Here is a 13,585-nt window from a genome sequence, read left to right as displayed (position 1 = left end):
AAGGAGGGGGGAGGGGAGGGGGGGAGCTGGGTTTTAAGGTGATATGAGGGTATGATCTTGCATTTTTAAGATTTAAAAATGGAGAAAATCTTAACTATGGCGCACTATATCTCCTTATTTTATGCATTTCACTGATACCTGCCCCCCCCCCCCCCCCCCCTCAAGCCTAAACACCTGTATTGTATGCATAATTGTACTAAAATACAGTCTTAACCTGGCAGTCACCCTTCATGACCACCTTGATGATGTTGTTATTTGGGTTTGTTGTTGTTGTTTTATTTTCTTCTTCGTATTTCCGCTGCCTCACTCTCACGTCTCTCCTGTTTTTTTGTGTCTCCCCCCCCCCCCCAAAACGCAGAGAAAAGAAACAGAAAATCCAAGATATTCGGAAAAACGTGAAGGATGCCATAGTGGTGAGTTTCATCTGTATCACTTCCCAAATGTACTCAAAGCGTCTCTCTCTCTCTCTCTCTCTCTCTCTCTCTCTCTCTCTCTCTCTCTCTCTCTCTCTCTCTCTCTCTCTCTCTCTCTCTCCCACTGCAATCCCATTTCACTGATTATTATTATACTCCAGCTTACAATGAGATTTTTTGTCTTCCTGTATTTATCCTGATTAATGCTTGTTTTTTTTTGTGTGTGTGTGTCTGTTTGTGTGTTTTTTTTTCCTCCCACAACTTCTGCTTTGTAGACTATAGTGTCTGCGATGAGCACTTTAATACCCCCAGTCCCGCTAGCCAACCCAGAGGACCAATTCAGAATCGAATACATCAAAAGCATAGCACCTCTCTCCGACTTTGACTATTCACAGGTAAGATGTTCATAAAGTTTCTCTCTGTGTGTGTGTGTGTGTGTGTGTGTGTGTGTGTGTGTGTGTGTGTGTGTGTGTGTGTGTGTGTGTGTGTGTGTGTGTGTGTGTGTGTGTGTGTGTGTGTGTGTGTGTGTGTGTGTGTGTGTGTGTGTGTGTGTGTGAGAAACCATGAAAGCTACCATGGTGTATGTGCTTTTTTGTTGGGTTTACATGGTACATGATGAGTGTTTTACTGGTTTTTAAAGAGTCCTGTGTGCTAATAATTTAGATTTTACTGATTAATTTTGACATTTTTGACATTTTGACACAACACACCCCTAATCTTTCCTCATTTTACTCCTGTTTTATGAAGTGGTTAGGGGTGTTAGGTGTCTTCCTTGTCCCCTCTCTTGAAGGGAAGTGTCAACTGTCAACTAAAAACCTGAGTGAAATCAACAAGTTTGAAGCTGAGGAGTGTCGTAGGTTTGATTCCTCCTCCTCCTCCTCCTTTTTGTAGCATGGGGCCCAAATTGCACTCGTGTATGTGGCAATTGGGAACGCTGAGTCTGAGCACATGGGATTCTTTTTCTGTGTGTGTGTGTGTGTGAGATCGGGCCATTCGATAGCGCGAGGTCATGTGTTGGAAATGTAGATAATGTTTTACATAATTTTTGAAAGTGTTCCTTGTTTGACACCCTGGCTGTGCAGCACACGGCTAAAACAGGAATGACAAAGTAATGTTAGTGGCTGCAGACAGACAGGCAGACAGACAGGCAGACAGGCAGACAGGCAGACAGACAGACAGGCAGACAGGCTGACAGACAGACAGACAGACAGACAGACAGACAGACAGACTGACAGACAGACAGACACACAGACAGACAGACAGACAGACAGACAGACAGGCTGACACACAGACTGACAGACTGACAGACTGACAGACAGGCAGACAGACAGACAGACAGACAGACAGACAGACAGACAGACAGACAGGCTGACAGACACACAGACAGACAGACAGACAGACACACAGACAGACAGACAGACAGACAGACAGACAGACAGACAGACAGACAGGCTGACAGACACACAGACAGACAGACAGACAGACAGACACACAGACAGACAGACAGACACACAGACAGACAGACAGACACACAGACACACAGACACACAGACACACAGACAGGCTGACAGACAGACAGACAGGCAGACAGACAGACAGACAGGCAGACAGACAGACAGGCTGGCTGACTGACAGACAGACAGGCAGACAGACAGACAGGCAGACTGACAGGCAGACTGACAGACAGACAGGCTGACAGACAGACAGACAGACTGACAGGCAGACAGGCTGACAGACAGACAGACAGACTGACAGGCAGACTGACAGACAGACAGGCTGACAGACAGACAGACAGACTGACAGGCTGACAGACAGACAGACAGGCTGACTGACTGACTGACTGACTGACTGACAGACAGGCAGACAAACAGGCTGACAGACAGACAGACAGACAGACAGACAGGCTGACATACAGGCTGCAGGAGGTTAAAGAAGGTTTTTTTTTCGTTAGCATGTTGATGAAAATGTTACTATCTAATGGAGGAAGTTACAAGAGTTATTCACCATTTTGTACAATGATCAGCACTTTCTTTTTGGAGTTAACAATGATCCCCATTATTATTATTATCACTATACAGCACTGAGCCATTTTAAAAAGAGTTCATTTGGCTTTTTTCTTTATATAACACAATATTTATGAGCTACAGTATGAAATGTATGTGTGGTTTTGATGCTCTGCTGCTGTTTCGTGTATTAATCTCATAGTTGAGGCCTTGTGGACTGATTTTTTTTTTTGGGTTCTCGCTGTCATCAGGTGTGATCGATACCCTCATATCCTTAAAGTAGTATTGTTTTTTTCCCGCTTTGCCACTTTACAGGTTAGCATGATGTTTCTCAGCCTTCCCTCTCAGCGGCTTTATTTAATGGTACATCACAAGAATCCCCATTTAAAAGGCTTTGGGGTGTTAATTTCCTGACAGGCCCCACTGTGAGTGTGTTAACAGGGCAGCAGTAGCTCTGATGGTGTGTCTGTGTGTGTGTGTGTGTGTGTGTGTGTGTGAGGGTCAGGGGGGCCATGGGGAGAGCCGGCGTTGAGTTCCCAGGCCCAGGCCCAGGCCGAAAGGGAACAACATGGCTCTGTTTGGAGTGTCTGCGCTTGTCATCGGTCTCAGGCTTCACTTGTGCCGTCAGTGTCACCACTACATTGTCACTTAGTGCCACCGGGGGCCATGATATCCAATAACGGCAGCGCAGGAACACGGGCCAATATCAGTAACCTGTGGCTTTCACCTGTTGGCGCCGGTTTGAAAACATGGAGGGCGTATTTTCAACCTGGATGATGATGATGATGTCATTGTCATGGTCACGGCCAAACTCTTGAGGATTGAACATGACCGCTGAGTACGTGTTTTAGGAGTTGAATTGTGCGAGGCTTTGTGCCGCTGCTGCTGTCGACAGAAAAAGAAGAAGTAGAAAGATATTTTTGGATTTCCTAAATTTGACTGAATGACTTGATGAAAAGGTTGTGAGTGAGAGGAGCATAAGCAGCTAGTGATGATGTTTTCACTCACAATTAACCTGTTTGTTTGTTTTGATCATCTATAAAACTCACTGTGACCACTCTCCATGTGACATCTCCAAACTTCTTATTTTTCTCTGAATAGCAATCCCCAAACCCCAAAATATTCAACTTACAGTGAAAAAAACAACAAATTTAGAAGCTGAAACCAGCAAATATTTGGTTTTTAAGCTTAATAAATGACTAAAGTGATTATTATGTTCTGTCAATTAACTCATCTCTTCAGTTTATGACTTATTTGACAAAAAATAACACACTTTTCCCACACCAATTATAATAGTTTGGTCTATAAAATGGCAAAAGATGGCCATCACACTTTCCCATATGCCCAGGTGTATAGGTGAGGTTTTAAGATAAGCCCATAGTGGGTTTCTACCTCATCCTCACCTTTTATTTTTTTATTTACTATTGCGATTAAACCAATAAGGTGCTGCTCTTCAGTATAAAACCTTTAAGATATTCAGCTTTTGGAAGCTCTAGGTTGAAATCGTTGCTGTTTTTCAGGCCTTAGCTTAAGTTACGGTACATCGGGTGTCGTTATTTTGAAGTGGCGGCTTACTAAAAAAAGTGTTTCCTGTTAAAGAAGCGAGCCGGTGAGTGAATAGCGTGGTGGTGGTGGAGGTGTTAGTGGTGTTAGTGTTTCTGGATATTAAAATAAGCGTTGTGTCATGGTCTGTTGGAGGCACAGTTGGTGGAGAAGTTGGTTTCTAGTTGGTGGAGAAGTTGGTGTCTAGTTGGTGAATGGTGACACTGAATTTTTTGATTATTGAGGACTCGCCCACTAATAATATGATCTTTCTTTCACCACCAGCTAACTAAACAGGCTTTGGAAATACACCACACACACACACACACACACACACACACACACACACACACACACACACACACACACCCTGCTAACACCCTCTTTTTTAAATTTTTTTAACCCCGGTAGATCTGGTGTCGATATCCCTTTTGAAGTTTTGAAATTAGATTGGCGTGAACCTTCGCCGGCTGACTGGCAAACTTTGTAAAACAACAATATCCCCTTGTCCTGTATGTAAATCAGCATGCTTAGTTTAGATGGCCTTTAAGTCTTTATCATCAAAGCATCCTCTTTTTAAAAAAAGCTTTTCCCCTCGGTAGCGACGGACGGGGATAACAAGCAGGGCACAGTGGAAAAGAACGCACAGGGATACAAAACGGTCGTCTATGCAAATGGAAACAAATGCCAGTGCGGTAGCTATGCTAGCCGCCCCGACAGCGTCCATCAACTGAAGTGGAGCAAATTCAAATGAGCCCTTGCCCCTGTGTTTTTTTTTTGACTATGTAGTTTTCTCTCTCTATCAGACATGTTAAAGCCTTCATATAATCCTCTAAAACCCAGCAGGTGACTCTAAATACTGAATATTAAGTGTTATGTGAGACCTGTTAAATGTAAATCGTATATATATCTATATCTCCTAGTTTGTTCTTTTTACTTTTTAAGATATGAGTTGCAAGGAAGTGTGTGTGGAAGGTGAGCTTCTCTGTTACATGTGCATTACCTCAGCGCGGCCCCACCCATTTCTGTGTTGAGCTGATCTAACTTTTGTTGCTCTCGGTGCAGAGTTACCGTGTGTGTGTGTGTGTGTGTGTGTGTGTGTGTGTGTGTGTGTGTGTGTGTGTGTGTGTGTGTGTGTGTGTGTGTGTGTGTGTGTGTGTGTGTGTGTGTGTGTGTGTGTGTGTGTGTGTGTGTGTGTGTGTGTGCACATATGAATCGGGTAAAATCCTTCACTAAACACTTGTTCACACCGGTGGCTGTCAGCGTGTGTGTGTAACTTTATTTAATATGGTCTGATGTCAGTTTACAGGCCAACCCAGTAATTATGACTTTTTCTATTAAGGAACATGACCTGCTTCTTCTTCTTCTTCTTCTTCTTCTTCTTGCTCCTTTTTTTCTACCCCTCTTCGATGCAGCTGTTTTTTGAAGGGTAACGCGTTCGGAGGGGGGGGGGGGGGGGGGGGGGGGGGGTTCTTGGAGATCTCACAGCTTCAGTCCTAGAAGTTTGTTTTTCCTCTAATTGATTACTTGTGGATCTGTGATGTGGGGCAAAGGGTGGCGAGGAGGGCTGATCCATTTTTGGAACGGTGTTATGAAAGATGAACAGTCTCAAACAGTCTCTCCTTTTGCTTTTTTGCTCTCTCTCTCTCTCTCTCTCTTTCTTTCTTTTTTTTTTGGCTAAATTTGTCTGTACTGTTTAACTGAAGTAACCCATGAAAGTCAGGTCTCTGTGCTCTGTGACTTGTTATCTAACACACACATATTCTATTCAAATCCAATAGATGGTGATTTTACTGAGGCCTCGGCCCCCGGCTCGGTGGGTCGGCAGGCTGTGTATGTATGGAGGGGATTTAACGTTATTGGCCATCGCTGTACATTTTGCTTCAAGGCCAAAAGGTCCTTTAAAAAAAAAAAAAAAAAAACTTCACCCAGAGGAATTCCAGCGTTTTCCCCTCCCGACGCAGAACATGGCTGACCACAACTCCTCGTTTGCTCCTCAACTTTTTTGTATTTTTTTTTTTGCGAAGTCGAATCAGATTTAGGCCATTTTGTTCTGTGTCAGCCTGACCTATATGATTCATCACACACACACCTCCTAACTTGATTTTAACATTGAAACTAAGCAAGTTGTAAAAAAAAAAAAAAAAAGCCATCGCAGAATCAGCCTCATGTTTGGTGATTGGGGTGGAGAGGGGGGTGGAAGTAGAAGACTTGGGGAGGGAGGGAGGGGAGGGGGAGGGGGGGAGGACAGGAAAGAGTTAAAAAAGCTTGTGTTAAAGCAAATTCCCTCCTGGTCTCTTTCTGTGTTATCAGTTCCTCTGTAGGGCACTGCAGCACACACTGCATTTATTCAAAGGCCCAGTGTCACACGCCTCTGTGGAAAAGAGCCCTGAGGACCATACTCTGCTTTTTTTTTTTTTTTTTTTTTTTTCCCTTCTCTCTCTCTCTCTCTGCCCCCTTCCACCCTTCTACCCCTCATCGTCCTCTCTCCATCAAATCCCGGGCTCCTTCCTTCGAGCCTTTTCTTAAAAAACATTCGGTGAGACCTGCAGAACGAATAGCAGAAGAATGTAATTGGCGAAGTTAAATCTTATTGATATTAGTCGAGGTGGGGTGTTGGGAGTGTGACTGCAACACAAGGGGAAGCAAACACGGGCGAGAAAGCAAATATGGCCTCATTTCCCTTTTGTGTGCGGCGTTGCAGGTGAAACTTAAACTTCTAATAAAGCGACGGCGTCTGGACGTCGCTTAGACGCGGCGGACACGATAGCATCGCTGTGTTTAGGTGTACTCCTGACATGTAGATGAAGTGTGACACCACATTCATCTGTAAAGGAGGAAAAAAGTAAACAAATATTAATATTAGTCTCTCTTCCGTCTCTCTCTCTCTCTGTGTGTGTGTGAGACTTCGGCCGACTGGATCAGTGGATTTCCTTCCATGTTGAACTTAATCACCGGATCTGCCGAGAGGAGATCTCCCGAAGCATGTGATCATTTATCAGGCTCTTTCTTTTTTTTCTCCTCCCTTCTCTCCACTCTTGGTTCGGGGCTACTTTCACCCTCTCTCTCCACAGTCGGAGCGCAGAGCTTGAGTGCTGAGTGCAGAGTCATGTGGTGGTTCCAGGCTAGAGGAGGAGTCCATCTAAAAAAGACATGTGCACAGGAGGCGACGAGGGATATTAGCCCAATCATCTTTGTTTAGGGGCATACAGAGCATCCTGGGAAATGTCTCAAAGTCATTGATAAGATGAGTCCCCCCCCCCCCCTCCTCATAATGCTCCCCATTGTCCTGGAGTAGGAAGTCAGCTGAAGCTCTGAGTCATTTACAGCATCGTGCCTATGGATGGATTTTGCACAGCTTTATGTGTGTGTGCTATAAATATATAAATATATATATAAGCCTTTCAAATATATATTTATATATATTTCTATTCTGCATTGTTATCTTTAACTGGATCACCATTAATTAGCAGCATCCAATAGTGCCACCTATGCTGCTTTAGTTTAGAGTCCAGACAGCAGAGCTTGTGACCAGAAAGTCATGAGTTTGAATACAGGAACCGCTGGATAAACGAGTGTTTGAGGGAGTGAAGGAGAGAGAAAACCAGAATCGACTCCTTTTTGCTGCTGCTGGAATCGCAAAGTAAATAATACTAGTAATACTTGTTTTGGTGTGTACTTTAAAATTAAGATTTCAGCTTTTACATGAGTCTTGATGGAAATGCATCATCATGTGATCCTCTTTTTTTCTGTATGAGAAAGGGAGTATCTTTATTTTAGCTTAGCTTAGCTTAGCTTAGCATAAACACTAAAGAAAGTGACCATTGGTTTGATGCTTGAGCTCTTTCCACGGTTTCCAGCAGCACTTATATATGTAGCGTCTCTCTGGCTGTGGTGCGGCTATCAGATTGGGGTTCTGGGAGGTTTTAGTACAGGCTTGATGGTTGATACCAAATATGGTCGGTGGTCTTACCTGAGCGAGACAGTTTCCTGGGACCAAGCTGATCTACCTGAGCAGCTCCTTGACCAACAGTAGATCCAGGAGTAGTACAAGTGGTAGAGTATGGATTGTATGTATTGTGTTGTCATCGTGTCGTCGTGGCCGTAGCTGGGAAATAATGAGCATCCACTTTTTCTCTGGATGAATATATGTTATAAAAATGGGCCCCTGATGTCTCCAATCACTCCCAACCTGTGCTACGGTGCTACTGTCATGGCAGCACAGGTTTCAACATCTATGACTCACATTTTCCTCAAAGTACAAAGTCCAATTTCTAAATATTTGGAGCAGTTAGTAAGATGCTACGTGGTTGAAAGTTATTAAAACTAAGACATACTAACCTGTGCTCACCTGTACTTCCATGTATCTACTAAGCTAACACATATAGAGACTGGCAGTTGTGTGTGTGTGAATGATTTTGGAGGTTTGTGTGAAGGTCTAAATGATGAAAACTGAAAATGAAAACCACAATACATGTTTTCGTCGATTTATGTGTGTTTTTAAAAAAAATAAATATCGATTGTATTTTCTTCTTTTTTCTTTTCGCAGGAGTTCTTCGATCATGCGAAGAAGCTGTGGGACGATGAAGGAGTGAAGGCATGCTTCGAAAGGTCCAATGAGTACCAGCTCATCGACTGCGCACAATAGTGAGTTTAAACATTTTAAATAATACTTTTTTTTTTTGAGCTTTGGGATATTTAACATGTTCACAACTACACACACACACACACCACTTAATCTGTTATTTGTGCAGCTGTAACACACCGAGAGCTAAACAACTGAACTGGTTTACTTTTACAGCCCTTTTAAAAAAAAAAAGAAAAAAAAGATTGTCCGTCCTCTTTTGTGTCGTCGTGTTTGAGGTGAAAGCTCTGCAGTGTGCGCTGGTGTCAAGTCATATATGAACACGGCAGAGATATGTTTACTCTGGGTGTGGCGAGGCGAGGCGAGGCGAGCGGCTGGTTGCATTCGTCCTTTTGGAAAATTATACATATATCTCCTCCAACGTCAGCACGTGTGACATTTCACCATGGCGATATGCAAAGTCCTGGTCTGGCCGGTATTAAAATGCCCACCTGCTGAATTCAGTGGGATTGCTGTTGATGTAACATTTGCTTGTAGATTTTAAAGCTTGAATAATGTTAAGGTTTAAAATGTGTCCACCTGTGGAGTTAAAACTTTATTTTAACGTCCCGCAAATCTATGTGGGTCATGATTCGTTTTTTTTTTCAGGCTATCACCTGTGTGGAGTTTTGTCACAATGGTACAATCCTCCAGATACTGTTAGGAAATCTACTGATAACTGCGGTGTGTGGCAAGGCGTAGAAACCCGGTGCCTGTTTGCACGGTGCCCCAGATTATTTGTAAGGTTCCTACGAGTACCTCTGGGCCACCGTAGGGTTGCTGGTTGTTACACGGAGAGGAGGGGGCCCCCTCTCCTTGCCTGTAAAAGGAAGTTTGGATATGCAAAGTGACTCACTGATTACAGTGCTCTCCTTCTGCTTCCTCTCTGACTCACCTCTGGATTCACATGTAAATATGAGGACATGGTACACGGTACAGAGTCGGGAGCGCGGCGGCCCCGCTGAAAGTTGTCCCCTCCCATCCCAAAGGTTGGCTCTCGTTATCTCGCAGGGCTCGGTCAAAGGCACTCCTCTTTATCAGTGACTGGGGGATATTGTCTTGTTGTCAGCGATCTGTGAGCTTAGTTACATTGGGTGTAGCGTCAAGATGTTTTTAAGATGGTATAGCACGTAGACAAACAGACTCTGTACTTTTTTTTTCTTTCCTTTCCCCCCCCCCCCGTTCCTTGAAACATAAATTTGACTTCGGGTCAAGTCTTCCCTTCCCTGGTTGCCCTGCCTCCATAAGAAAGGAGAGAGATAGTCAGGTGATGGTTGGAGAGTCACATGAATCTGTAAGGTGGAGCTGTTACAGTCCGGGGCCTGTGTTTGTCTTTGCTGCTCTGAGTCAGTCTGTCTGCGGTCGGACTGCACAATATTTAAATCCTGTGTTCATTTAAGTCAATATTCCAGTATCACGACGACTCCACGCAGTATTGTGCTATTACAACCCTTTAAAATCGTCTTTTATGCCCCCTGTTATAATTCTGAATGGAGGCTTAAATCTGAATATTCAGTGTTGTAATAAGTAAAACCACAGAGGCTTGAATACAACCGTCCTGTGACATGAGTAAACATTAACAGAAAGTATAGAAAATGTAAAAAAAATGAGCTGCTGGAGAGTTTTCTTTTCTTTTTTTTTTACACATTTTTCTTGTTCACTACTTCAAACCATCCAGCGTTTCTTTTTTGTTTAAAGGTTATAATACATGGTGCCAAAACACTGATGCTTATTTCTCAGTTTGGAGTCCGAACGCTACTCTCTATCTGCACCCTCCTCCTCTTCTTCCTCCTCCTCCTCCTCCTCCTCCTCCTGAAGTCATTCATTTTTTCTTCCACATTCGATTGCCTCTCTCCGCTGCCCTTCTTCGCAGCCCTCCTATCGCCCGCCTCTCTCGTCTCTCCCGATTGGTTAAAACTAGCCGATGAGGAGTCGTACGTATGTTTGGACAATAAATCATCATCAGGCTAACAAGTTTATATTACTGGTGTGTAAAAAAGGAGATAAATAATGACCGTAAGTCACAGCTTCATGTGGTTTAGATTTTTGAAAATCTACAAATAGAGAGAAAGAGAGAGAGAGGGAGTTGATTTTTAACACGGTAAATAATCATAAAGGAGCAGTTTTTGGTGGCTTGTGAGAAAATGTGCTTTTTTTTTGCTAGTTTTTACGTTGATTTGAAGGAGTTCACATGTATTTCAGGTCTGTGTGTGACATAACAGTCCAAACTGAATCCGTTTTAAAGGAAGCAGCAGTGCCTATTGTGACTTTTTTTCTACATTTTTTACATCTAAAACTCATTTTACGGTCATATGATTCAGTAAAAATATCTCGGCGATCTTCTGTTGTCAGTGTTTTTTTTCGTGCTTGATTGATGTCTGGAATTTGTCAGACTGCGTGGCCTCTCACTTACTTCCTCTCTCGGCATTAACCTCCGTATGAACTCTTTAGTATGGTAGGGCATTCGTAGATACTCTGTCCTACATGGCAGCCGACCTGTCTGTGTGTAAAGGCGCACACACACACAAGGACACACACACACACACACCTATTGTTGTTATGACCACTTAGCTACACTACCCGCTCTCTCTCTCTCTCTCTCTCTCTCGGTCGTCTCTATCCTGGAAGTCGTTGCAGCGCTGGCAGCAGACGGCTCCAGCAGCCAACTATGTTGAAAACAAGGGAGCAAAGTTCACGACGTTGAATTTTTTTTCGGTTTGTTATTGACTCCGGTATTGTTTCATGAATATCTGACTTTCGGAAGTTTAGGAAGAGGGCCTGTGTGTTTAATCTCTCACTACTTCCAACTTTCAACTCATCTTTTTTTCTCCTTTTTTATAAATTTTTACTCCTGATCTTCCACACCTGCTCTATCTTTCTTTTGTGTGTGTGTGTGTGTGTGTGTGTGTTGAACTTCCACAGTTTTGTGTGTTTGTGAAGTAGGCCACGTCTTGTGTCATGAACATGATAAGAGCGCTCTCACTCAGTCACACCGAGAGTAAATTAAAGAGGAAGTTGGGCCCTGCATGCGTGCGGCTGTGTTTTTTTTTTTTTTTTTTTTTTTTTTCTGTGGGAGGAACAGATTGGCAGGCAGCAACCTTACATGCTAACAGAGTCAAACACAATAGATATACTGTCATGAAATCACTGTCAGATCAAAAAGAGAGGGAGGGGGAGGGGAAGGGCGAGAGAGAGGAGGGGGGGGGGGGTATGTTTTAGGTTTTCTGTATCTCTCTGACTTATTTAGATGGTGTGAAGGCAGATTAAATACTCCTCTGTTGTCCTTCAGAGACCTTTTTGCTCCACTGGCAGATATATATATATATATATATATATATATATATATATATATATATATATATATATTTATATTTTCCAGCAGGCCTGACAGTGGACGGCCCATCGGACAAAGGCACAGGAAATAAGCACGGGCCGATGGGGGGAGTGCTTGTTATGCCAAAGAGCAAGCATCGCATATCGATGCTTTTGGAAATCCTGTCACCCCCATCGATCCCCCCCCCCCTCCTGCATCGCACATTTATACGTTTTAAGAGCACAGATATGTGTCTGCCCAGCTGATTGATTATGAGCTATTTTCAGCCGCGGCCAGTTCCATTGCAAATGCTTTTTGTGATGTGTCGACGGCAAAATCAAAGACTTTTTCACATGCAAATCTGAACTCCAACTCTTTTTTTTTAACCTCCTCCTCCCCCCTGGGGCGAGTGTTTGTTGCAGTCCCCCCCCCCAAACAAATATAACACAATTCATATACTTAGGTGTTGTCTATGGAGGGTCTTTTTCCTGTGTTGTGTCAGGCCGCATGCAGCAGAGACTGGGCCAGAGATGAGATGAGATGCTGGATCTAGATCTGGATCTGGAGTCTGAGAGTGTGACTAAAAGAAATGAGGCTAAAAGAAACAGCTGAGCGACACAGCTGGGGGGTTTTTTATTCCTGCGACTAGAAAAACCAAAAACGAGGCCCGGGACACAGAAAGAGACAGAGCTGATGCTTAGGTTGTGATGATGAGGAGGAGGAGGATGATGAAGCTTCTATTGAGCTTATTGGGTTTATTTTTATGATCTTTTTGTGATTAGACACGCCTCCTATAACCTCCCCTCTGTTCATCTTCTGTCAAAAAATCAACTATTAAAGCAACTCTGAGCTTTTTAGTGTTAAGGATACACCTGGAGACACTGCTACACATTGATAAGAATGATGGATTTGGGGAAATGTTTGCCTGAATATTTCCTATTTCCAGCCTCTTAGTTTGAAGGACTTGATGGTTTCTTTTGTCTTATGTGATTCTAAACTGATTTTTTTAACCATTTCTCAGCCAAAAAAAGCATCAACACAAGCTTCAGGAAATGGTTTTAGACATTTTTATGTATTTTCTGGCATTTTATAACCTAAAAGATTAATAGAACAAGCTAGAAAATAGATGGATTTAGGATTTTTTTTTTTGCTGTATTGTTCAAAAAGTAAAAATATTTCCTATTTCCAGCCTCTGAGTTTGAAGGATTTAATGTTTTTTTTGTTGTTTTATGTGATTTTAAACTGAATATCTTGGATTTTATCAGCCAAAAAAAGCAGGAAATGGTTCTGGACATTTTTTTATAAACCAAAAGATTTAAGTGGCAGGTTATTTAATAGTGACAATTAGTTTCAGCTGTACTTACCTCACCTAAAATGTTACTAATACTTTTTTAATGCCTCTCTTGTTTTATTTCAATCTCAATGATCATCCCTCTCCAGTCAGTAATCCCCCACACCAATCCCATCCAGAGTGAATGGTGATCACTCCAGTAAACACACACACACACACACACACACACACACACACACACACACACACACACACACACACACACACACACACACATATGAATGCACAACGTACAGGAAGATGAGACTTGGCCCTGACTCACCCTCCGCACTGAAAACAAATATCAGATTGTTCTTGTTCTAGCCGTCCAGAGATATTCACGCTCTTTTGGCCGGTCGC

The 13,585-nt window shown here is 43.0% G+C and overlaps 1 protein-coding gene across 2 annotated transcripts in view; it reads left to right on the top strand.

Annotated features, from left to right (window-relative positions):
* LOC133991275 (guanine nucleotide-binding protein G(olf) subunit alpha) overlaps positions 1–13,585 on the top strand; it is a 52,387-nt gene that overhangs the window by 14,098 nt on the left and 24,704 nt on the right. For both annotated transcript variants that reach the window (XM_062429804.1, XM_062429806.1), the window contains exons 3-5: positions 359–413; positions 689–808; positions 8,508–8,605. In XM_062429804.1, the coding sequence (XP_062285788.1) occupies positions 359–413; positions 689–808; positions 8,508–8,605 (273 nt within the window). The remainder of the gene's footprint in view (positions 1–358; positions 414–688; positions 809–8,507; positions 8,606–13,585) is intronic.

This window comes from Scomber scombrus, chromosome 11 (genome assembly GCF_963691925.1).
Source record: "Scomber scombrus chromosome 11, fScoSco1.1, whole genome shotgun sequence".
Taxonomy (NCBI): domain Eukaryota; kingdom Metazoa; phylum Chordata; class Actinopteri; order Scombriformes; family Scombridae; genus Scomber; species Scomber scombrus.
This window is presented reverse-complemented; position numbering and strand designations above follow the sequence as displayed.